The sequence below is a fragment of the Stylophora pistillata genome, chromosome 4 (genome assembly GCF_964205215.1).
Source record: "Stylophora pistillata chromosome 4, jaStyPist1.2, whole genome shotgun sequence".
Lineage (NCBI taxonomy): Eukaryota > Metazoa > Cnidaria > Anthozoa > Scleractinia > Pocilloporidae > Stylophora > Stylophora pistillata.
The window spans coordinates 33,492,076-33,517,095 of NC_142522.1; the positions used below are offsets into that span (position 1 = coordinate 33,492,076).

The 25,020-nt window shown below is 36.7% G+C and overlaps 4 protein-coding genes across 6 annotated transcripts; 2 read left to right on the plus strand and 2 right to left on the minus strand.

Annotated features, from left to right (window-relative positions):
• Positions 1 to 62: 62 nt before the first annotated feature.
• Positions 63 to 8,830, minus strand: LOC111332310 (high affinity copper uptake protein 1). The gene is made up of 4 exons (XM_022937622.2): positions 8,615 to 8,830; positions 4,520 to 4,586; positions 3,357 to 3,543; positions 63 to 2,454 (listed from the first exon to the last, which is right to left on the minus strand). The coding sequence occupies exons 1-4, from the start codon at positions 8,729 to 8,731 to the stop codon at positions 2,253 to 2,255; spliced, it is 573 nt and encodes a 190-aa protein (XP_022793357.2). The 5' UTR covers positions 8,732 to 8,830; the 3' UTR covers positions 63 to 2,252.
• A 2,779-nt stretch (positions 8,831 to 11,609) lies between these two features.
• LOC111332328 (potassium voltage-gated channel subfamily A member 7) lies at positions 11,610 to 17,817 on the plus strand. The gene is made up of 2 exons (XM_022937642.2): positions 11,610 to 13,022; positions 16,766 to 17,817. The coding sequence occupies exons 1-2, from the start codon at positions 11,813 to 11,815 to the stop codon at positions 17,065 to 17,067; spliced, it is 1,512 nt and encodes a 503-aa protein (XP_022793377.1). The 5' UTR covers positions 11,610 to 11,812; the 3' UTR covers positions 17,068 to 17,817.
• A 1,088-nt stretch (positions 17,818 to 18,905) lies between these two features.
• On the minus strand, positions 18,906 to 21,875 carry LOC111332319 (uncharacterized). Of its 3 annotated transcripts, none has more exons than XM_022937630.2 (6): positions 21,611 to 21,874; positions 21,166 to 21,198; positions 20,521 to 20,559; positions 20,371 to 20,433; positions 19,797 to 19,892; positions 18,906 to 19,283 (listed from the first exon to the last, which is right to left on the minus strand). In XM_022937630.2, the coding sequence occupies exons 1-6, from the start codon at positions 21,764 to 21,766 to the stop codon at positions 19,194 to 19,196; spliced, it is 477 nt and encodes a 158-aa protein (XP_022793365.2). In that variant the 5' UTR covers positions 21,767 to 21,874; the 3' UTR covers positions 18,906 to 19,193. The 3 variants fall into 3 exon arrangements, with proteins under 3 accessions (XP_022793365.2, XP_022793367.2, XP_022793368.2); XM_022937632.2 differs by having other exon boundaries at positions 21,166 to 21,195; positions 21,611 to 21,873; XM_022937633.2 differs by lacking the exon at positions 19,797 to 19,892 and having other exon boundaries at positions 21,611 to 21,875.
• Positions 21,876 to 21,963: 88 nt separating this feature from the next.
• LOC111332320 (dolichol phosphate-mannose biosynthesis regulatory protein) lies at positions 21,964 to 23,918 on the plus strand. Its single transcript, XM_022937634.2, has 4 exons — positions 21,964 to 22,162; positions 22,347 to 22,436; positions 23,012 to 23,114; positions 23,531 to 23,918. Exons 1-4 carry the CDS (start codon positions 22,082 to 22,084, stop codon positions 23,590 to 23,592), a joined length of 336 nt encoding a protein of 111 aa, XP_022793369.1. The 5' UTR covers positions 21,964 to 22,081; the 3' UTR covers positions 23,593 to 23,918.
• Positions 23,919 to 25,020: the final 1,102 nt, after the last annotated feature.

The following is a 25,020-nucleotide window of genomic DNA, read 5'->3' on the forward strand; positions in this document are numbered from 1 at the left end:
CATTCACTTTACCAACGCTCAGCCTCCTAATTGAAAGACTCCACACAAGGAAAACAACAAAATGAAATTTTCAATTGATTTAATATCAATGATCCTTTACGATTGAAAAATACATTTCCTTCTTATGCAATAAGATCTAGCAAAATAGGCTTTATCAAATTAAGCTGAAAAGCAGTTATTAAACATATTTTCCTTCACAAAAAAAAACAAAGGTTATCTCAGTATTTCTGATCCAATTTATGGAAAAAGGAAAACTTATTCGCTTGAATAATTTGTGTCCAGAATAAATTCTCAACACCAAATTTTTTTCTGTCAGAGATAGTATACTATGAGACAGATCAGTGGTTGCACTCCTGAAGTCTACAGTTACTGAAGTAACTGTCTTCTCAAAATGCAAGCCAGCACATCACAGTAGCAATTTCATTTAGTCTTAGTTGACCTTGTTATTTTTTTTAATCTCTGGCTCTTGAAACTGTAACTCACTGGCTCAAACTTGAGTACCATACAGGAGAAGTGCACAACTATGTTTTTAAATTGCAAACAATCTTATCCATCTATCATTCAAGCCCTCAGAATACAACATCACCTTATGCAAAAATTTTCCAAAAACCTTGTACAGGACTAAATACATCTTTTCAAAATTAATAATCATCACCCTTATTTACCCTTTTTGCTATTATTGTGTGACAACAAGTTTCTGTGAACTGGTTGCTCATATAATGATCCTAATAATCTAAAGGCTAGCAGAAAAAAGGATACAGTAATACCCAATTACAGCGCCCAACAATAACAAAACCAACAGACTGATGCAAACAAATAAAGAGCAAATCTCACCACAAGCTAGCCAAAAACAAAGCAAAAACTACACCAAACCATGCTGAGCTGTAACAGTCTTAGTCTTTGCCCTGCGCAGAGAGCAGCAACAGGGAAACAAGGTAAGCAGTCAGTGCGACAAGAAGTGAACATTGGAGGAGGAAGACTTGGGCACTTCCCAGAGCTCAACACTAACTCTTCAACTTACTAGCCAAGTAGCTAATGACAACCTAGATGTAACGACAATTTCAGCTTGTTTATTGGCCAAATTGGATAATGGAGTGGAAATAGAAAACCACCAGCCAAAACTGAATTTCTATTAGTCCGTGGCTAATTGGCTACCATTAGTGTCGAGCCTGGACTTCCCATGATCTCCCACTGTCTAGACCTCAGTCCGTCCTTCATCTCACTTCTCCTTTGCACTTCTCATCTTCTGTTTCTCTTTCTGTTAATGCCCATTATAAACATGCACTGAGTACCCACAACTATTATCATAATTAACTTTATATCAAATGTATTGAATGGCCCATAAAAGTTATCTATCTAATTTAAAGTAAAGAAATAAAATCTAATGAATATCATAATAAAAACAAAAATATCCCTATTACTTAACCTTTAACCACAAAAATATTTTTAATTATACATTCCCCAGTTTGGAAAATCAATTTACCTCTGAGAAACTTTGTTGGGTGATCCTATGCAAGCAATTAAATTAAATAAAAGTTATTTTAAACTACTCATTCCAACTACTCATTCTATAAATGAAAAATTGCAACACTTTTCTACAACCACACTGTTAAAAACTGGTACTCACAAATATTTTCCAAAAAAAAAAAAAGGAAGCTAATCAGTTAGAAAAGAAAGTGCAAACAGTGTTGCCTGTATTACAAACTACTTAAATTTTAGCTCATGTTTAAACATTCCCCTTTACTTTGTCACTTGAATGGTACTATCAATTTTCCTGAGATACCTGATGTAAACTATTACAAATTTATTTATGAACCATTAAGATGGTCACCTGGATTTTTCAAGAACACGAGATACTTTTGGGTATTTTCTGTAACCCTATGTTCAGCAAAACGAGTGTGTGTTTCACCATATCCTTTCTCAGTGCACATGTTCTTCATATCAGTCACAATCAAATTCTAAAAAATTGTTGTGGTTGTGCAAAACAAGTTTCAAATGAGATAATTTGAAAAGAACCATGCATAAATTTTGTTAAGAGCATTTCTTGAAAGCTAATGTGTCTGATCAGTCTAAATTAAGAGCATTGTGAATGTGATTGTGTGGAATTGTTGAAATGAACTTCAAGTTTCAATTAAATAAACAATGTTTACACTAAATAACTAACTAAACAAAACTGAAATTATGAAAGATACCAGCTATCAATGCTTTTACCCTTCCAAACAATGAACTTAATTGGAAGAGAATAACATCAATCAATGACAGTGCTCATAAATATCAACCACTTTGTTCAGCTTCCATCCAAACACAAAATACCCAAAGCCTGCTCCCAGAGCAACGGCCAGACACAGCCAGACATTGTATGTCATGAAGATCAACATGAGGAAATAGCTCAGAGTGACTTGGATAACATGAAGGAATGTTTGAAGTACATGATGCCAATTGCAAATTCTGGACCTGACAAAAAACAGACAAAAAAAATACAACTTGACTTTTTCAGGAACAAATACCATAAAAATCAACAACAAAAGAAAAATGGATGAGGAACAGTATAATACATTGGTTGTCACAATGGTTGAGCTTATCAGAATTCTAGCACAGCATGACCGGTTTTCATAGTTGATTTGACCCTGCTTCTGTTTCTTGCCCATCAAGTGCTAAGGACACAGACGTAAAAGATGGATGAGGAGCAGTATAATGCATGGTTGCCATAATATTCAAGCTTATAAGAATTCTAGTACAGCATGATGTAACTATTGACTGGTTTTCATAGTTGATTTGACCCTGCTTCTGTTTCTTGCCCATCAAGAGCTAAGGACGCAGACATAAAAGATGGATGAGGAGCAGTATAATGCATGGTTGCCATAATATTTGAGCTTATAAGAATTCTAGTACAGCATGATGTGACTATTCTGGTTTTCAGAATTGATTTGACCCAGTGCTTCCATTTCTTGCCCATCACTTACTAAGGACACAGACATAAAAGGAATGTCAACACAGCAACATACAACATTTCAATCCTTCCATTGCTAAGATCCCAGTGCTGCCTGCTAAACATTTTTGAGAATTTCATCATTGAAAGTTTGGTGCACAGTCAAATAAAGTATCGTATCCCAATATCTATTATTCTTTCTTTCCACTCGATCTCCCTCTCTGCTTAACGACGCATTGACACAATAAGGAGAACTAAGTCATTGCTCTTTCTTATGAATGAAAGGGTAAAAGGCGGTGTTGTGACAGGTGTCCACAACCTTAACAATGAGCAAAATAAAGAAAAATTATTTACTGCATAAAAAGAAAAAAAAACAGTTGAATAATATTTCCCCACTAGCACTAGTTTATAAATAAATGATTCCAACCTTGGAAGATTTCCTTTTGATTCAGTCACAACAGTTGTTTGGTTAGGCCCTGTACCATACACCTTGGTCTCTGTTAAATCCACGCTGACCACATAGCTATATCTCCTTTTCAAAATTTCACGAAGAACCTTTAGGCCTTCATAGAGTGCAGCAAGAACAAAAATGCCAAGGCAGGAGAAAACCATTTCTATCAACCAATAAATCAATGCATCAAATGAATAGCACAAACCAAAAAAAAAAAAGAGAGTTATACAGTCAAGTTTATGACCAAAATCTTAACCATTTCTTAACAAAAAAAACCTGAGAGCGCTTAACCACTCAACTCTCATGTGTACCAAGACAGAATTTCTCCTTACAATATCAATATGATATCAAGCTGACAAGTGATGTGAATACGGAAGAATATCAAATGGAGGATTCTAAGTTGATCCAATACTAAATTCTCAGACCCAACTTTATAAGAATACTGTCGCATACAATAAGGAGAAATACTAACACAGGGATTTCATTAGAAGCTGGCAACTGGCAAATTCCAGCAGCTACTCTCCACAATGGAACTGGCTACTATGGCCATTCCACCTCCTGGTTTTTGCATGTTTTTTAAGAAAACAGTCATTATAATCAAAGGCAGTCATCAATACAGGTGTTTTATGTTGATATTTTGTCTCCTTTTTGGTTTTTGGGTGAGTTTTGTAACAAGTTCCAACAATTCAATCAACAACAATTGGTTCGCTGTGTGCCATGTTGAATGGATGGAAGAGAAAGACTGGTGACAAATCTGCCTCAATTACCCCTGAACTGTCTTCCACCTACTTATGTCCTAATATATGCCTAATTCCGAAATTAATAAAATCCCTGCTAACAAGATCTCGGGAGTGAAAGGGTTGTTAATAAATCTTAACCATGAAATAGCATCCTATTAACCCTTTCTATGTTAAGAGTGACTAGCATCTAATTTCTCCTTACAATAGCACCCCTGAATTGCATGCTATGGTCAGGAGAATAGAGGAAATGATCATCAACTAAAAAAAAAAACTCCTAATTGTTAAACAAATTCTCCTTGTTAACACCTTAGGAAATGTATAAAGAACAGTATGGAGAATATGCATACTGATATTAGGGTGTAGAGGGTTAAATTCCAGTTGTTTTCATGTGTACTGTACCTGTTGCTGTATCTACTTTCCAGTCTTCAAACAGTATAGTTGCACTCTCGCTTACAACAAAATACATCTAGAAAAATGCAAACAAGATATAAATACAACTGTACACTTATACTTGTTTAATGACCAGAAGAGCAAGAAAAAAAGGAACATTTTCCAATACAAAACAACACAGAGGGTCCCCTACACCCCTTTGCAAAACTCAATCATGTGAATATCTTGCTTTTTCACACATCACAAATTATATCCAAACCTCTTTCACATTCATGCAAAATTCAAGACAATCATGTTGAATTAATATTTTTACTTTTAATTTGAATCTTGACAAGTCCTTTGCATCAAAAGATGACATACTGTCTAAATATTTTTTTTGTTAAGAACCATAGGCAGTCTGTTTTATGACTTTCATCAATCCATATCAGGTCCATCTCAAAACCTAACCACAGCCATTCTAGAGCAATACACACATTTCCAAAACTATTACATAGAGAGAAATTCATCATGCAAAACAGAATGGTTCACAAATCACATTTAATTCAGCTCTTAATTTACTGGTCACACTTAAATAAAAAATCCATTCATCTGGACTTAAAAGATCTTATTCTCTTCAATCACGATTCACAAATAAAAAAAACTCAAATCATGACTCACAAGGAAAAAATCACCAAATTGCCCTTCATGAAAAAAGTATAGGGTACTCTTGACACAGGCAAAATTGCAAGAAGAGTATACGAAAATATTTGAATGAAAAACACCTTAATTTAAGCATGTTACAAATTAAAGTTTTTACCAATTATTAAGTGACATTATATCATGATACATTCAGCTACATTAAATGTGATAATTTTCAATTAAAAAAAACAACTTTTTTCACATCTCTTGATTTCACATAAGCCTACACAAATTTCTCAGTTTCTAACGATGTAGATTTGACAGTCTACCTATTTCTTTCAAATACAATTAACAATTGAAAATGAAGAGAATAATTCAGCTTGTACTGTACTTCACTGTGACAAACAAATGTGGAAAAGTTCATTCCAAGGAGAAACCTATATTACAAAGTAACAGTTACAGTGTAAGCTATACATCAGTTTTTCATAAATATCACAAGATTTTAAGTCAGATCATTTATCTAGATTACTATAACCCATAAACATGGCTTGGGGAAAAATTATGTTACTATGGTTTTGAAAGGGTTTACCCTTTGAAAGCATCTGCCCAAAAACCAATTTTATATATGCCAATGTAATATCAGGCCATACACAGCATAATGGTATGTTCTATATGGGTGAAAAGTTTTAAATGGCTGGACACAAAAAGGAAAGATAACAGAGTGTTAAGTTTACATGATTTTATGACAAGTCATCCCATATAGTTCACATTACTGGAATGAACAAACACTGCTGTCCCACTCAGGTTTGCATTTGATGACGCACACTAAGAATTCTCTGAGCCTGGAAATCTGATGGAAAGTAAGAACTTCTTGAAGTAAATGTCATGAAAAGGCTGTAATCAAAATAGTATGGAAAACTTTTCATCACCTTTCCCATCGTGGAATGCATCTTAGAAATCAAGTTATAAGGAAAAACTAGAACCAGTATCCAGCTCACAGTGTAACGTAAAGCTTGGCCTAGTAACCAAGAAAATGGTAAAAATGCAGTTGTCAGCAGCCAAGTGTTACATTATATTACCTGCTGTCAGTAATAACCACCACATATCAAATATTTAAGGTGGTACAAGAAACAGATTTTTCATTACCGCATTTCTTAATTTCCTTAACACAAAGTTTTATCTTCAGCAAATTTCTCTTAACAATGTTTTCATATTAACTTTGTTTAGTGTAATTTGTTTTGGTGTAATTTGTGCCGTGATATGGTGAAATCTTTTCAATACAGGAAACTTTCACTCTCAAGTTACAATAATTTTCACATTATAATTTTTAATACCCACAATTAATATTAAAGCAAAATTGACACTTGCAACCCTAACAGCTTGCATAATACATTCTGCCTTTTGACATGATTTGGACCAAAGCACAATTTGCCCACTTTGGTTGGAATGCCAAGCATTCTATAACTACGAACCTTTATAAGAATAAGTTGTCTCAATTTTTCCTTCAGTTTTTTTTCTGACCCTCACAACCTTATTGATTTCACATGTTAATGTGTCTTTAAGAACATAACACAAGAATTAAAGAACACACTTGAGCGGATTTTTGTGTGTGTTATTAGAAAATCTCAGTTCACCAGACCCTCCACTAAATGCTTGCATCTTGCATGCAAATTCAATTTTTATATGCTGAAAATCAAAGAACAAGTTCCAATGATTTGAACGTATATTATTTTTAGCTTGAGTCACAGTGAAATGTATGGTAACTCTCCAGCCTCCTTTTTCTGAAATTGGTCTTATGATAAATGCCAAATTATGCATACAATTTGTCATGTTGTCCAAATATCCTAATTAGGTCTTTCCCTTTTGGAAGATATGTAAAATTAAAGGGAAGAAGAAAGTAGTTCTTGTTGAGGATCATTTTTGTATCATTTTTGTATCATTTTGCAGCTAAATAAGAATATCACTGAAACTGCTCATGATTGCACTAGCAAAATCAAAGGATCATAAGCTATATTTTAAGGGATAAAAATAAAGTTGAAGTATAATTTGTTCAGATACTATCAACCAGTCTAAACAATTTTTGACAAGCTATTTCGTACAATTTGTCCAATTATGATAGAAAGTTGGATGGATGCCAAATTTGATCCAAGTAGAATTTTATTAAAAGGGAACACCATGATAACAAATCATTCCAACTTGTCACAGCTGAAGCAAAAATTTCTTACTTCAAGTAAAAAACATCACAACTAAATAAGCATTTTGTCAGCAACACATGAAAGGTAGAACCTTGTACTAATTAGGGGAGTTACCAAACTACATCGTCAACAAGCACTTTAAAAAAGAAACTCAAAGGTTGTGTGGAATAAATAAAAAGTTAATTGAGGTTGAAAACAAAAGTAGCAATATCTTGGTGTGAGAATCCTAGTGCTTGAAACAGGTCCAATATTGTGAAATGTAAATATCCATGTAGGCTGTTGTCCCCTTGACGTCAAGCTTATCAAACAAGCGCAACAAATGTCAGATTTTGAAATTTGTTGCTAGTCAGTTATATTTGTAAACTGGCACATCGAAAACGTTCTGTGGTTTTTACATCAGGCTCAGCTCTCAAGACACAAAAAGATGTGTTTAACCAGCTGTGTAAAGCTAATATAGTCTCATAGGAAAACTTACGAAGTGGCAAGAAGAACAATTCTAAGAACAAAGAAGAGGGCGTATGATTCAATACGTCATTAGTTAACAGATGTAAATTTGTGATCTTGATAAAAATGGGCTTGTTATTAAAATGATGAATGGCCAGATTCCTGATATTTTTTCCCAGAACCATTCTCTCTATACGCTTTAATAGAAGTTCAACTCATGAGTAAATGAAATATCTCTTTGCTTAATAAGTTTACAAGCCGCTACATCTTACATTAAAACCGAAAATATAAATACTGCCCTTAAAAGTACTACGTCAAAGTTTGCCTCGTTCAAGTTAGTTGAAACAATTTCTTACATTCTTAAAGGCCAAAAAAATGATACACACGATCGCCGTCCAAACTTTTAACCCAGAAGATGTTTTAAGCTTTCAATAACATCAGTTTAGCGTGCGAAATTGCGGCAATCAAAAATTTGATGGTTTGATAGAATAAATATCTGTGGCGAGATCTAATCAAAAGCTCTTCAAGTACGGGGAAAGAGTACATCAGATGACTGTAGAAGTACAATGAAACATACGTTGTTACACGATCATGGACGAATAGCTCATGTTTTGTGACATAATCCTTGAGTTTTCGACGGAATGCAAAGGGAAATCGAAGTAAATTACATCAAAGTCACGGGATGGGAAACGGCATGCCATACTACCCTTCATTTTACTTAACGGAAGTTGACGAATCTTGTCTCTAGACGGCCATTTCAAGACAAAAGCAACAGCCAAATTTCTGCCTAGAATCATGTCGTTTTAAAAGATGAAATTTGAAGAGAAAAAAAAACAAACAACTAAACCTGCATCATATGGTGGACTGTACCACCGCCGTGACCACCATGATCATGAGTCATCGGCGCCGTTGTAGACGTGTTCATTCCAGAATCCATATTATGATTCATGTTGTTATGAGCCATGTTAGGGATCAAATCGTTTCTAAATTGTTATCAAGGCACCAAGTTCACGGTTCAACAACTGCTTAGAAACTACCAAACATAACAATACCATGCGCAGAGAGTGATGCTGAAAGGATATCGGTACCAGTCTTCCCTCGCTAATCATTTCGGTGTGTCACTTGGAGATTGGCTTCGGGTAGTGAAGGCAGGCTTCTGCCTGTGTGGTTGGTAGAACAAAAACATAGGCATGCTACGCGCGTTAAAACTTTGTACATTTCATAGCCATCCTGTGTCGAAAACAGCGTGAAATCAACAAAATTTGCGACGTCTGCGAACGGAAACCACGACGGCAAATTAGTTTAATTTTCATTTGGAACTGAACGCTACTTTTATAACTGTGAAATGTTCAGCAGGCAACCGTGGACGATACTCCTACTCTTGTAAGTTGGATCAGCGATGATCTGATCGGCCCAAAATAACGAATATGAAATATAAATATAGAGGCAAGACCGATACAACGTAGATAAGTAAACATATTTCCGCTGTTACATCATACAGCTATCTATGAAGCATCAAAAAGGTGTGTTTTTAACTTTGACTTAAAAATATCCAAGGACTTACAGTTTCTAACTTCGAATGGTAATACATTCGAGAGTTTAGGTGCTGCGCAAGTAAACGACCTGTCACCAAGTGTCACAGAAAGCAATTCTAACTTGATGATCTTTTCGACGTTAGCCAAAAGAGCAACCCTAAGGCAGAAACAAGATTATCGATCAAATATGCTTTATGCAAATGCTTTTCGCAGAGTCAGCCAAATTAGCCCTTCCAAAACAAACGTTCCAGTGATAACTTCGTGTTAGGCCTTTTGCTGACGGCGCGCCGGCGTGTGCGTTGTAAGCGAAGGAGCGGTACACAAGACACGCTTTAACCTTTTAAATGGCAGAAAAATTCCCAGCTGACTTTTGTAATCTCGACAGATCATAGCGACTAGGTCCACACGGAGGAAATATATCAGTTCACAAGATAGATATGCTCACAATTCTTTGTTGATGTCGTTCTTAACGTACGTCAATGTTGGGTTGATTCCATTGCAACACTTTGCGACACCCTAATTCCATGATATGGTTGACATATACTTTGACGCTCTGATTGGTCCAAACATGCCTCAATGCTGTGATCTGATTGGTGCGAGATACATGCCCTAGTGCGGCGACCTGATTGGTGCGAGATACATACTCAAATGCGGCAATTTGATCGGTGCGAGCGATATACCACTTGACTGATGGTAACATATTGGCAGTTCAGACTGCATATAGCTGCTACTGTATCCACCATATTGTCACGAGCATCCTGTTCCACACAAGAGGAAGATGATGGAAGAAAATAGTAACTAATTGACATTCAACCAATGATTAGATGGTATCAAATAATCATATTAACAAGAATAATTTGAATATATCAACAAAGTTGAAATGGTAAATTGGCCACCGTTACGATTATGAAAGCAGTGACGTTTCGAGCGTTAGTCCTTCGTCGGAGCGAATGGTATTATGGATATTAACAAGAACCTCACTGTCTCTCTATCGGTCTATCCTCTTGGCTCCAATGATAAAACTAAGCTTCTTTAAATTTGAATTTCGCCTGTTAGTTATTGATAATTTTCTTATTTAATTGCAACTCCATTTTTGTGACACTTTTCTTTCACACAACAAGGCATTCCGCGTTGTAAGCCACTTCCATCCAAAATCCAAAATCGACAACCAGTATCCAACATCCAAAATCGGCCTAGTGTCCAAAATTTTTAGATTCTATCTTTATTTTACGATCAATTTTCATCAAAACCAGGTATATCGGATGACATCTGCGCCTTTTTGAGAGCTTTTTTGATCCTTTTGGTGCATCACTACCATCTCGTTCTCATAAAAATTGAACTCATCCAGATAAAATAAAATATGAATGCGGTTAAGACTGGTAGCGGGTCCATTTTTTTTTTGCCGTAATTGTTGCGTGTATCGTTTTTGTTAGGTAGAAGAAATCGCAATTTACACAAACCAATCAGCATCTTGTTTCTGTCACAAGCAGACAACGCGAAAGGCTGTTATGAACTGATATTCAAGTTTCTTTCAAACAGTTGACTCTCTTGAAATCTAGAGTAATGAAGATCATGAAAGTAGCAGCTATTTAAGTACATTGTACTGTTTTTACACGATTTTCGATATGATTCGTAGGTATCTGTCATGTCCAAGGACTCAACGTTTGTCTTGAAAATCACAACAGCAACGCGGGAGCAGTGGAGTGCAAAATATGAATAAGAAACATTTTCCTTTGCGCTCCTCCCTTCGTGCGTGACTCGTACCGTCACGCTCGCCTCGCGCTGCCTCCCGTAAAAAACGCTAAAAAAAAAAAAATAAAAAATACGCCTGTTCTGCAGGCTATGGATGGAACGCCAATCATAAATTACTCATTGACGTGACACTCAAAATATGCCTCTCTTTCGTGGCATTATCTTTTGTCTGATCTCATTTGCTTGAAATTCACTATGTCAGAAAGAAAATCATGGGGCAAATGTCTGGACCTTGGATCTGGGTTAAGCGATCATAAACGGCTTCGTTGAATTCATACTTCCGCACCTCAATAAAAGTACACTTAACATCGATAATTTTGGGTTTATGATGTCAAAATCAAGAGTGTTACTGTGTTAACAGTGTCAGCCTTGAGAGTATTCAACTGATACGTGACTGAGGGAGTTTATAAAATAACACGGTATCCATTAAAAAAAGATCGATAGTTGTCACTCTGAATAAATTTACTGAGTAAAGATAGTGGTGAATTATCTGAACAATCTGGTTCGGCGACACCTCGTGTCTAAAGATTAGGAAGAGTTGTAATAAATTCGTCAGCATGCCCGCTGATTATACTCTCAGATTGGAGCAGGACTTATTTTTTGAGCAACTTATAAATCAAAACGAGCCAGAACTGCAAAAAAGGAAGCAATGATTCGCAAATCATGTAGTTTGGAGTTCTACTGTTGTGCACATACCTTCGCCGGACGTGCCGAGTTTTATCGGGTTGCAGTAAGTTCATCGACACTGAGCTGACTTCATGATTCTGTCGCCGGTAGGAACGAGGAGAAGGTCCTGGTCGGAATCAAGAGTTAAATCTCCTCGTTTGGGACACAGACTTGGAGACTTGACGCGTTACCGACAACCGCGCATAAGTTCTGTCGCGATCCCAGGAAAGAGCGTTGAAAGAATCAAAATAAACGTGAGTGGGAAGAAGTACGAATTGACATACGGTCGACTGTTTAGGTTCCCCAAGAGTCTGCTCGCTCGCTCTGCCCGAAGAGAAGAATTCTACGATGCTGAAAGGGACGAGTATTTCTTCGACAGGAATCGAATGGCATTTGAAAGTGTTTATTATTTTTACCAAACTGCTGGGGAGCTTTTTCGTCCTGAACACATTCCGGACGACCTACTTATGAAGGAAATGCAATTTTACGGTCTACTGCAATACCTTTCGCTGCCGGGAAATGTTTTACTGTCTGTAGGCCCCTCTAAGGTAATTGTTCCAGGTAACAAGTATCAGAGAATGGTGTGGGAACTCTTTGAAAATCCCAGCTCTAGCGTTGCTGCCCGACTCGTCAACGCGTTTATGCTTCTGGTGATTATTTTATCCATCGTCATGTTGTGCATTGAAACTCTCCCTGACCTTGATGAAGAAAATGGGCATGTGTTAGCACGCAATCGGCAACAGAAAAATGGAAACAAATCGGACAATATCACCGGAGATATTCGTACAGTGGTATATGTAACTCAAAGTTTATCAAATAAACTACAAACTTTGTTTGTCATCGAGACATTTTGCATTGCCTGTTTTTCATTAGAGCTGATGATCCGCTTTCTAGCCTCTGCTGAAAAACGGCGTTTCTTCTGGAATCTTCTCAACCTTTTCGACCTTCTTGCAGTTTTACCTTTCTATCTCTCTCTCGTTGTATCTTCGCAGTCTGTTAGCGCAACACAATCCGCGTACACCCTAAGGGTTTTGCGTCTGGTACGCCTCTTAAGGCTGGCAAAAATCTATCGCTATAGCTCCTCCGTTCAGATCTTTGTTAAAACAATTCGAGAATGTGTCAAGGATTTCCTACTGCTCTACTTTCTGATTCTCATGACTACGACTGTGTTTGCCAGCACCTGTTACTATTTCGAGGGAGAACATGAAGGGACTGAGTTTGTGAGCATTCCCGCGGCGTTTTGGTGGGCCATAATAACACTGACCAGTGTGGGGTACGGAGATATGGTTCCTGTAACTCCAGGTAAGTTTAAATTAATTATTGTAAGTAGATACGTCTTTCCTACTTTGTGCAAATTTGAGGTTTTGTGATACTCTAGGTTTTGTCTCTCTCAATTATTGTAATATAACCAAAGTAAAGCGCGTGCTCTGATAAGACAATTCAATGTTCATCATTTGCCCACAAGTAAACGCTGCTGACGTGTGCAAATGCAAAGACAAATTTTCACACTCTCGTTTTTTCTGGTCACGTAAGATTTGTTAAATGAAAGGGAACTCTTTTGCTACAATGTATCGATGTTATGTTATAAAACAAATGGTAAACATCACAGCGTACACTACTGAGTTATGGATGCAGTGTTTTTTCATCAATATCCTATAACTTTACTCTGGTGTCCGAAATGCAAAATCAACAAAATAAGTCCAAATTTAAAAAACTGCCACTAGAGTCCAAATAAAAAAATCGGCCAAAATAAAAAATCGGCCACTAGTATCCAGAATCCAGAATAGGCCACTAGCGACTCCAAACTCAAAAATCAACCATTAGTGTCTGTTAAATCCAATATTAACCAAACCAATAAATTTATTGACTGTAAAATCCTTAGCTTAAACATCGATTCGAAAACGTTCTTCTTAAAAAATCCCTTTCTACCCGAAAAGCCACACGGGACAAAGCCACCACCAGTCAGTTCTCAGATGGTCACAACAGTGTCCAAAATCAAAAATTGGCAACTTGAGTCCAAAATAAAAAATCGACCACTAGTGTCTAAAATCTAAAATCCGCCACTGGTGTCCAAAATAGTCAGACACTTAGTGTCCAAATCAAAAATCGGACACTATTATATGTTGCGCCTTATAATCTCTTACGCTAAGTGTCGAACTACGAAGATTCTTTGAAATAAACAATAGGTGATGTTGGGTTAAAAATCGGGTGAAGTTTGGTATTTTATTATTAGCAACACTCACTCATTTCGATAGCATATGTGCCTTCACCTCCTATGGAAGGAGGTAGCCACAAATAATTACTGATCCCCATGAAATTCTATTGTTCTCTCTCTGCATTAAATCAACGATTGTAGTCTTTAAGAGGACAAAACAACTGTATGAGGAAAACGGAGGTGGTCCTTTTTGTTAGCAGGGAAATTATCAGGGGTAATAGAATTAAACGCGCTAAATAAGCATGCTACAATATTAAACTTATTGCAGTGTCCAGGCTGCAATATTGAAAATGTTGCAGTGTGCAGGTTACAATTATTAAAAATATTGCAGCTTGTTTTCGGAAATTTAATGGATAAAGCGCACCAAAACTGATAGCTTACCACATTGTCAACATTACCGTTTGCGTTTAACTCTCGTTCATTGCAACTTAATTTTTTGTTTCGAAGTGCCACTTTAATCAACTAAAACTTTCAAACACTGAAAATAAATACAATCAAGGAGACTGATAGTATGGAGCACAATCTATTGCATTAAGAAGAATTATACTCATCAGTTTATTTATAGGAAATAACAATTCTAGTGGAATTAGTGCTAACAACTACTGACTGATTACTACCCTCTTGATCACATTTTTCCGGACTTACTACTTTAACCTCTCGTGCAGTATTATTTTCCCCAGCACCGTTTTCGTCCTTTTTCTCTACATCAGTTACAGCCTTTTTTGAAAGAGAACCCTGAAAATTTCGCTTGCTTCCCTTTTGAGTGCTGATGAGGTACATTTATATGCTCTGACACCATCGGAAAACTGATGACCAGTCGTTTCTTGGATAAGTTGTTCTGAAACACTACCATCCCACAACCGTGTAGCACAAGAACGCCTGAGAGAGTGATTAGTGTAGTGCCCTTCGATTTCTGCTGAGATATCTGCCTTCGTAGTGCTCTGTGTAATAAATAATCCTTCGTCTTCCGACGAATCCATCCTCTTTCTAAACCCAGGTTCGCACTGAGTAAAATGACTGAATTCTCTGGCTTATAAAGTATGCAAATTAGCAGTGTTACACGCCTTGCACGAATTAATTCCATCATTAGAACTGTTTTAAACAACTATAACAACGAGCTACAATAACAACCCTCGGTACAATTAAAATCTAAGATATATTCATCACAACAAAGAACAAAAGCAATGAACATCACAATTATCACACATAAGTGCGACTAAAATCGAAGATCCAACACAGACACAGAACAATAGGATTTCATGGGGATCAATAATTATAATAGATAATTACTTCGGCACATGGCATGGCATGATGAGAAATATTGCAGCCAGCATAGCAGCCAGCTACGGCCTCAGCTGGCTGCAATATTTCTTATAATGCCATGTGCCGAAGTAATTATCCATTAATGATGGCTTTCCAGTTATAAAGTTTTTTCGAAGGTTCAAACACCATTAGAGCTTTTTGTTTCCTCCAAAACGTACCTATTTTCTTAACTGAGATCCTAAGTATAGAGGGCATGAAATTGTTATTGTTTATAACGATACCACATCATTGATGTAATCAAGTTTTTCCTAGCTCACACCGATTAAGGACTGATTAGAAAATATCACAGTTTATTGTGATATATCACAGTAATCTGTGATATTGTTTAAACTGTAATTAAAGATGCAATGGAAACAAAGAACGCCCTTTCAATACAATACAATGTAATATTCTTTATTTAACGAAGGTGACGTAATTTCCGTCCAAATAAGTGGGAAGAAACCTAAACAACCAGTCCCGATGACAAATGAGAGGACTTAAAGTGATTTGACATATGCAAAATGCCGAAAATGAAAGCTTAACTTAGACCAGAGAATCAAGAAAAAAAATTGACAAGAACAGAGAAATTCACGAATGGTTCTGAGCACGCTCTTAGCATAAAATTAAAATGAAGGAGGACGCAGTATCCCTGAAATTTATTTGTAGTTAAACAGAAAGTAAATCATATCACTATCAAAGGAACATGTATTGCAATAGAGCGACACACCTCCGTCAAGTTTCGGACTTTTTCCTTTAATTTCCACGGTTCTTTCCAATTTTGCAAATCTCAATCCCGATGTACCTTCCGATTTAAGTCTCATACATCCGATTTCGCCTTGCATGAAAAGTAATTCGACCACAAATCAATGAATTTTGAGTATATGATAATCATATCTGTGTACTGTGGTTTCATGAAATGTATGAAAGCGATCCTCACAATAATAAACCCTACTTATGTAGTAGTGGAGATGATAAGGCCTGAAAATAAAAAACTCAGGCCCCTACGGACCTGCTGCACGGGGTTTGAACCCATGACCTGGGCCATTTTGTGCTAGCAAAGGGAATGACTCTCGAACGTTAACTAATCTTCTTGCAGCTTTATCGCGGCCTTGTGGAAAAACAAATTACAGTTTGATGCAATGTATGTCGAGGTAATCTTGACGACAGAAGTTACAGAGCAACGATGGTCCAATTCCTTAATTTTTAGCAGGCGATCTCTCCCCTATGTTTCTTCTCTCCCGCTAGAGAGTCGCTCCTTCGTGCTTAGCAACTTCCTGCGTGCATCCATAACTCAATGGAACACGCTGTGGTGTTTACCATTTGTTAACTACAGGGATGCTATTGTGTAATTTTGCTGTTTCCCTTATCTTCACCAACGATGAGTCTCTGATGCAACATGGATAACAGCAAGAGAACATCGATAACAGCCGTAACCCTCTTCATTTTCTTCCCTTCCTCTTCCTCTCATCCAGACAGACGAAATTTCTAACAATATTCATCCTGATATATTTTGAAACTTTTATTTCAGCTGGCAAAATAAATGGTGCCGTGTGCGTGGTCTTTGGGGTGATCATCATCACCCCACTGCTGCCAATCATAGGCTCCAAGTTCAACAGCGTCCAGGAAAAAGCCAAAATTGAAAAACTTTTGACCTCAGAAAAGCTGCAGATCTCAGATGATGATTCTTCAGAATCTTCCGAAGACTGGAGAAGGTTCGTGACGTTTGCAGAGGAAGAAGAGTTATTTGAGATTCCACCAAGCGTAAAGAACTTAATACTTGACAGTCAGATAGGGCACAATGTGCGATCGAGAAGTATTACAGTGATTTAACACTTTCACTCCCAACATCAGAACTTCAATTCTCCGCACTGTCTGCCTTAGATTTCGTATAATGATAACTCTGAGATTCTGGTGTGACGCGCATATCAAACGATATCGTCGTCATCGCCCTCCTGGTTGAAAATGTATGAGTATCTCAATGTAGAGAAATGCTGATCTCGTACCCAGATCTCACCGTTTAAATCTTATTGCTTTGTCATGGAAGATCTGGGTACAAGACAAGAGAACTGCCTTTTTAGTCAGTATTGGGAATAGAAGAATCAGTGGATTAACTGCATCTGGAAAAAATGTAGTTGGAATTTTTTAAGGTTGTCATCTCTTTACAATCCTTTCAACCCTTTCCATCCATAGCTATCATTATTCTTAAGTGATAAATTATCACCTCCTTTTTGCTTTGCGAGTTCTGACCAAATGGGGTAAATCATTAATAAAGATAAGAAATAATTTAAGCCGTCGTAGAATACTGAGTGAGGCCTGTGCTCTTGCTGTACTCTATCAAAAACTGCCGATCACGCATGAATGCCCTCCAATTTTCACTGAAAGTCCATTACAAGTCAGAATTTGCATCATATGCTTTATACTTTGCTAAACCAATATGTTTTTATGGTGACTTTAGCAGCTAAAATGACATAAAAAGTGACCGGTTACCCCTTTGTGTAGTACCAAGATTGAATCATGATGAGATTTCGTTATTTGCTCTCTTTTCTTTTCCATTCCCTTGCACACTAATTTGCACACATTTCCTTCTTAGTAGTTAAAGTGACCAGGAACGAAAACGATTTCCCATGTTTCATAGACTTCTGCGTCCAAATGGTTAAAAGCAAAACTACTTTGAGCTCTTAGCTAATATCTCAAACAGATTGTGTTAAAAACCAAGATATCATAACTGTTCATATTCACTTGGTTAAAACGGATTCATAAAAATATCTAGTTTTTTCACCGAAGACACCCAGTCACCTTTTCAACGTAGGAATGCAGACTTTTGTGACACGAAATTGTTTATTCAACTTTCTACGGAGATTGGCCGGGAGAGGTAAAACTCACGAACAACAAAATTTTCCAAGTCTTTTGGCACATGCTGTAGGTTTCAGTTCACCAAGCGTTCACTTGGCCTCGCTGATTTGAGATAATCGATTTAAGACGGTTCTATAATTTTTCACCTTTCCCATAAGGACCTTAAGCCATGGAAGATTTTTTGGCACTATTTATCGAACAGATGAATTTCAGAAACACAGGAAACCATGATCGGGAAAAACCTCGAGAAATGAGATCACCGCGGATAAAATGAAGAAAAAGACCCTTCATTAAAAACAGAAAATAATAGAAGCCCTTGTTGGAAAACACCGGCACAGGAGATGGGATTAACGCATAGATCAAACTTTGCCTAAGACCATATTTGTGGTTCACTGACGAAACCGATGGTGGAGAACGAATCTGGAGTAAACAAAAAAAATGGGATTTGAGTTTATGACTGCTCGCTTACACTTTTGTTGCGAAAAAAAAAAAGAATAAAAAAAAAGTGCCTTTTAAGGCGTGATACAAGACTTGTCATACAAAATCCTAAAGGGGAGAAAAGTGAAACATTTTAAGTGGGGAGGTTGTCGCCGGAAAAATTTTCGCTGGCTCTTCAATTTTCATTTGGGCTGCACTTATCATTCCTTCAGTTGAAGTTCTTCATGTTATAAAAGTTACCTTAGACTGTTTCAAAAGTTTGCACCATAGTTACTTCGGTTCCCTTCTTTGGTCGCAAAAGCTAGAGTGCCAATGGCTATCTCTTCCCTTAATTTTTTGTAAGATTAAAGCTATCAAGCAAAACTTAGAACGCATACTTTGTATAGGGGTGCAACACTCTTTAATAAATTTTAAAATTTAAAAATCAATTGACAAGTAAACTCTTGCAGCAAATGAAACAAAAATAGGAATGTATATGTTTGTCTGTTAAAAGCAAAACTGTAAAAAAAAAGTAAACCAAAAACCTCAGTTACTTCTTAAAAAAAATTCCCCTTAATTTTGAGCAAAAATTGTAACAAAACGTATATCTGTGCACCATAAAAGTATAAGTTATGCCTCTTGATCGCCAGTGGTACTATTTTTGGCAGTGGAGGCCACATTTGGAGTTATTTCTTGGTGACGAAGTCTGGGTCATCCGACTCTCCTGCGGAGTTCAATCCCAGCTTGTCCTCCAGAGCGTCTTTCAGGTTCTCGTCCTGTTAAAGAAAATTGTAGGAAAGACTGAGTGTAAAACCTCAGATACATGGCAATTTCGCGCATAAATTTTTTTTAGTACACCACTGGCTAGTAAGTTAGGGCAACTAAACTTTCAACACTTAAGATTTTATTTTAAATTTTAACTTGTCGCGGCTTTAAAATCATTTAGAAACTAGGTATTGTGGCGTTATTTTAAGAAAAAAAAATCCGACTCCAAATGATCAATTTTTCTATTCTCATTGTTATTTATTGAGTGATGTTTTGATATCGTAGAGAGCATTAAGATGCGAATCACGTCTGAGGCTCAAAAGGTAAACTGTCATGTATAATAAAAATTTTATTCAGTTGTATATTTTATCTGTTTAGTACAACAGTTCATAAATCAGTCTCTTATCTAGAAGAGGTATAAGTATCATTTCTTAATACTTTTTTTCGAAATGGAAACTTTGACACATTTAAAGATTTCTTTGTAAGAGCGACACGGTTGAAGAGAAAAAAAATTCCGCTTTTACTTGCTTTCCCTCAGCGCTCTGATTTTCCTTCATATTTGACCCTGGCTCGCCACTGCCTGTGGGTTCCCCAGTTCCTGGTTTTCCTATTTCATCGATCTAAAAAGCCAATTCATTTCACATTCTTTATTACCTATCTTTTTACGAAAAACAGAAGACTGCTGAACATGAAGTGTATGGCCAGTATGACGCTAAATCGTCGATCAAGACTTTTTGAAAAAAAAAAAAGTCAGAGTTATATTCATGGACAGCCCTGTTCGAGATAGAATTAGTATTTCAGGCAGTTCTCACGTGATATTCCCGTTAACCAATCCAGTGGATGAACGTGGACATTTTACCGTCAATGACATAACAGTTTTCCTTAGCAAGTTACAACTCGTTATGCAGATTGATGTATGTGAGAGGTGAGGAGGAGGGGGGCCTGTAGATTGTTTATCTTCTTTTCTCGTTCCTCCCAGAGTTTTTCGAAATTTCTTCAAACAAAACTACCGTTGAAATAATGAAAAACTTGAATAAGATGATTTTAACGGTCAAGCGAAACATTCCAAAAACATATCGGGAATGCAATTGTACTAACTTTAGCTTGGACGTCGGGTTTTCTTCCTTTAGCTTTTGTTGAATTTGGATCATTATCATCGTCCTACATTTAAAACAGACAAAACAGAAATCTGACATGAAAAGCTTTGGTATCCTGCTGGAAGAAGAACAACAAAAACATGATAATTACCTTAAAGCCATCAGGATCCCCGGGTTCACTGTCATCTTCCTGTTGCAAAAAAAATTTTTTTCATTGAATCTAAAAATGGCTCACAAACTATTTACGCTGACTCGAGAAATATGATTTCTTCCAAATGGCATACTCAGCAACAGAGATTTCGGATAGGATCAGTTCGTTGTTTCTTTTGGTTATTTTTACCATTTCCCGGAATGGGAGAGTGATTTTTTCTCGCTGAGACGATTGCGGGATGAGTTTATTTGTCGAGGATACCCGTGATCTACGCATTTTGGTCTCAAACAGAAAAAATTTAGGAATTTCCTTCCAATGCTCTGTTACACTTTGACCGTTTTTGAATCCTCAGAACTTTGCGCTTTTTCTAAAGCATTCTAAGGTTTTAGCTATGGAAACTTCTTGAACTAAATAAACCAAATATATGAAATCTCCAACTAAAAATATTTTTTCTTGGTGACTCACTTATTCGATGAGTTTTGGCAACAACTTAGATCAGACATTTTGTTTTTTTTCTCATTTTTCCTGAGATTTAATTTTGTGCGTGGTGAAGTTTTTTGAGGCGATGCTCTCGTTTACTGGAAGAAATTCACGAATCCGTGAGCGATTTTTGTGGTGCTGAACAGATTTATAGTTTGTACTTACTTCATCGAGGTCTTCTTCATCCAGCATATACTGCTTTAAAAGGAAATAGAACAAAGGCACATAATTATTTCAAGATAATGAGAGCTAGAATAGAAGGGGCTTTACTTTCTCTTATTTTACAAATGAAAAACCTCTCCAAAACAAAATTGAATATTTCAAGTAACTATGGAATTTAGATCGCGGTGAACTCAAATATTCAAAGTTGCCAAATGAAATAATGACCATTGCGCCAAAGTGGTGAATCATTATTTGAAAGAACCGAACACGGTGTATTCTTGGTCTGTTCTTTTCGATCTTTTGATACGCAACTCACGATTAAGTCAAAATTTGGTGATATCTTTGACAAAAGATAAAAGTTGAGATAAACAATCCAATAATAAATAACAGATGTTACTTGACGACAGATTTAGCCGCGTCCTGACAAAAGTAACTCAAATTTACTTACGTTGTCTCCTTCGTCCTCGAACTCTTCTGGTGATTCATCGGATACTTGATCATCGTTCTCATCCAAGTCGACAAAATTCGGTTTGATTTCTTCTTCGTCACCGAAAACGAAGCACACAGAGGTGAACACCAAAAGGCAAAGAATTAACAGCTTCATTTTGAAAACAAACGGTTCTGTAATCTTGAAACAATTTTAAATTTCTTAGATAAGGATTCGTTACCGTTACCGCGGCTGACACAAGATTGTGAGTAGTTAGAGATGAAAGCATGGTTTCTTCCATGGTGAAGGACACGACTACCTCACTCATGCGACGGGAATATTCTTGTTAGAATTAATTATCAGCCTGTTTACAAGTTTGACAAAACCCTTTGTTAACTTTGACATTTTCACAAAAGTTAGCTAAGTGAACTTTGTTTCCTTGACTAGTCGTAATTCAACTTCCGGTCGTCACTCCGCTGACCAATTATTTTGATGATTCAACTTCTCACAGCGTTTTCTGTCTGCCTTTTAGTTCATCTTGATAGTTCTAGGTTATTTTTCCCATATAAAATGGTAAGCTTTCTGTTTAAGGATTCATTATGGTCTTGATGTGTCTTCCACTGACATTTTCTCTCGATCGCTCGTTTTTCCCGAGCTGTAAAGGCTTCGATTGTTTCAGTACATGAGTATATGTGCACCTCCGGGCTCGTGCCACAGAGACATGGAACCTCTCCTGACTTTACTATTTGCATTGCAGGCTACAGGAACGGATCGTGCTGCTGGCTATGGGATGATGTTAGTTAGTGCTGTAATTTTTGTGTATTACACGATATGGGTTGTCTTACTGGTAAGTACTATAGCGGTGCCTTTTCACTCGGCCCCAAAGATTGGAACAGTCCTAACGATAATTTACTCTGACTTTGCTTTTTTTTTTTACTTACATGAAATCTTCTACCCTTACATAAAATACTAATTCAACGGATTCTTAACTATTTTAACCAGAAATAGCCACGAAAGATGTCTTTGTGAATCTTTTCGCATTTTTTTGACGTGATTCTTGTTGTCATGGTTGTCTCTGTCTCCTTGAGTTGCAGTCTCGGGGTTGATTTTATGGCTGAAGGGGGGGGGGGGGGGAGAGAAGTGAGGTTTTTTTCTTTCAGATGCACGGAATTACACAATGCATTGAAACTAAGTGTTTGGGATTGTAGTTTTTTTGGGGGGGGCAGGGGGCAAGTCATATTTTTAAAAGGCATGGTTACTATTTAGTTAAAATTAGTATTTTTGGTTTTTAATTTTAAGATTTACTTTGTTTCAGTTGGACTTCACCCAAACAATTTTGGTTATTTAAAATATGCCATTGGTGCACATGATAATAGTCAGGGTATTCCGTAGACCTCACAAACTTCTGCATTTTCTCTTCAGCCATTTGTGGAGAAAGGCCATCCAATTCAAAGATTATTTCTACCCAGAATGTATGCTGTCATAATTCCAGTCATTGCTGGTGTGGTTTTGTTAGGAGTAATAGGTAACTGCTATCCTTTTTACTACCTGTACAAAAAGACATCAATTTGGGGGAACAGAATGGGTGGACTAATGGTAGAGATAGGAGGCACAAATTATCATTGCAAGAGTGGAGAAGTGTTTTCACTGTTACCAAAATTAATTTTAATGTAGAAATTCTATGGTTGGATGAACAAGTAACTTGGGGAAAATTTTGGACTGCCTTTTCAACCTTGTTTTGTTCAGATTTTCAGAATTATATTGTTTGTAACATTTTTAGCTGTATTTGAATGGGCAAACAAGTTTCTCTACTTTTTTTGTCAGCTTGAACCTTGTTCTATCTAAGATTACACAATTATGTGACAGATTAAGTGACAGAGTATCATGATGATGTGATATTAAGATGTTTTGCCTTCTTATCAAAGTAGTTTTATTTTTTAGGAGTATTTGTTGCTGTGGTGATGATCAAGAGCAAGAAACCAACCCCAAAGAAAGAGAGTTAAAGAAGTTGTCTAGAAAATGGAATCTACTCTACACTTAGGAAAAAAAATATTGTTTAAAACAAGAAAAGGCTCACAAATTGCTAGTGCACATGGAAGAAGCTGTTGTGAAACCAACTCTATATAGAGTAGCGGTATTTGGTTTTCATACTCTTGGTAAAGAAGACCAAATTTTGCTTCCAAGGTGCATCTTGCAAAAGAGGCTTGTGTAGAGCTAACATATACAGCAAGAGTAAGAACATAAGGACTACAGAGTTTATTGTTTCAAATGAACTGTTCAAGCATTTTGTTGTGAAAAAAAGGAAGAATAAAGATGTTTGTAATATAAAGTTTCTGGTAGCATTGTTTTTAAGAATTTTGTGTTTTTGTGTACTGGTACCCTAATTGTTAATTGAAGACCAATAAAATTGACTTTGTAACCATTTCTAGGGGCAAAACATCTCACTTTTGTACCTGTTGAAAATTCCTACACTTCCCAAAGTTTCATCGTTTTCTCTAAGAATTAAACTAATAGTGTTCAAAATGTTTATCTTTGCTTTACAAAATCTATATTAGTAATGACTTACTTGACATATTTCCCAACCACAGAAAATAACAAATTCCTTGAATTGTGACAAAAAAATCCAATAACCAGTGGTTACTACTTTGTGTAATTATTAGTCTTGGTGTAATACTGTGAACTGTTGATACCAAACATAGCTTTAGTTACCTGCTTCATGAGCAACATTTTCTTTGGTACATTTTGATTATGACCATCTATTATGACAAATTTTGGACAGACTTCAACTTGTAATTTTATTGTGAAAATTATATTTTAATGGTATACATTTTGTAGTTAAACAGTCAATCATTATCTCACCACTTTACATTTCACATCAAAGAGAAATTCTCAACTAAATACCAAATTCTACCCCTCAAAACAAAGTTATAGCAATGAAGTGCACTAATGGGAGGTTCTTCTTGGAGCTTGTTGGTAAGGCTTTCCTAATGTAGACAGTTTCCCCACACAAGAATAGAAATTGACTATCGCAACCCTTTTTGTAGGAGAAATGCATGAAATCTCCTTACTGCCTCCCAGTTAGCTCAATTGGTTAAAGTGCCGGATTGTGTTGTGTGGGAGGGCGAGGGTTCAAGCCTTGGCTGGACCAATACTCATGGTCTTAAAATAAGTGAGGAGAATTTGCTACCTTTCTATAATGTCAAGAAATGGATAGATATTCTAGTCTTCTCAGATAAGGACAAATAAACTGTAGGCCCCGTCTCCTGCAGGGTTAGGGGTAGAAGACATTAATTTCCCACGCACGAGATTACTGTGTGATGGATGTCCTCCCCTGGGGTGGGATGGATGGGTGTTGCTCGGCATATTAGCATGTATTGCTAGGGGCCTAGTCAGCCTCGACAACCCAAGTTGAAATAAAGTTACCTACCTAC

Coding starts and splice junctions, on each gene's coding strand:
- LOC111332310 (XM_022937622.2), bottom strand. CDS start 8,731: ATGGCTCATAACAACATGAATCATAATATGGATTCTGGAATGAACACG. Junction 3,544..4,519: donor GAAAGTAGATACAGCAACAG/GTACAGTACACA, acceptor ATTGGTTGATAG/AAATGGTTTTCTCCTGCCTT. Junction 2,455..3,356: donor TCAAAAGGAAATCTTCCAAG/GTTGGAATCATT, acceptor GTTTTTTGTCAG/GTCCAGAATTTGCAATTGGC.
- LOC111332328 (XM_022937642.2), top strand. CDS start 11,813: ATGATTCTGTCGCCGGTAGGAACGAGGAGAAGGTCCTGGTCGGAATCA. Junction 13,023..16,765: donor TATGGTTCCTGTAACTCCAG/GTAAGTTTAAAT, acceptor CTTTTATTTCAG/CTGGCAAAATAAATGGTGCC.
- LOC111332320 (XM_022937634.2), top strand. CDS start 22,082: ATGATTCAACTTCTCACAGCGTTTTCTGTCTGCCTTTTAGTTCATCTT. Junction 22,437..23,011: donor CGATATGGGTTGTCTTACTG/GTAAGTACTATA, acceptor TTTTCTCTTCAG/CCATTTGTGGAGAAAGGCCA. Junction 23,115..23,530: donor GGTTTTGTTAGGAGTAATAG/GTAACTGCTATC, acceptor TTTATTTTTTAG/GAGTATTTGTTGCTGTGGTG.
- LOC111332319 (XM_022937630.2), bottom strand. CDS start 21,766: ATGAAGCTGTTAATTCTTTGCCTTTTGGTGTTCACCTCTGTGTGCTTC. Junction 20,560..21,165: donor ATGAAGAAGACCTCGATGAA/GTAAGTACAAAC, acceptor TTTTTGCAACAG/GAAGATGACAGTGAACCCGG. Junction 19,284..19,796: donor AGAGCGCTGAGGGAAAGCAA/GTAAAAGCGGAA, acceptor TTTCTTTAACAG/GACGAGAACCTGAAAGACGC.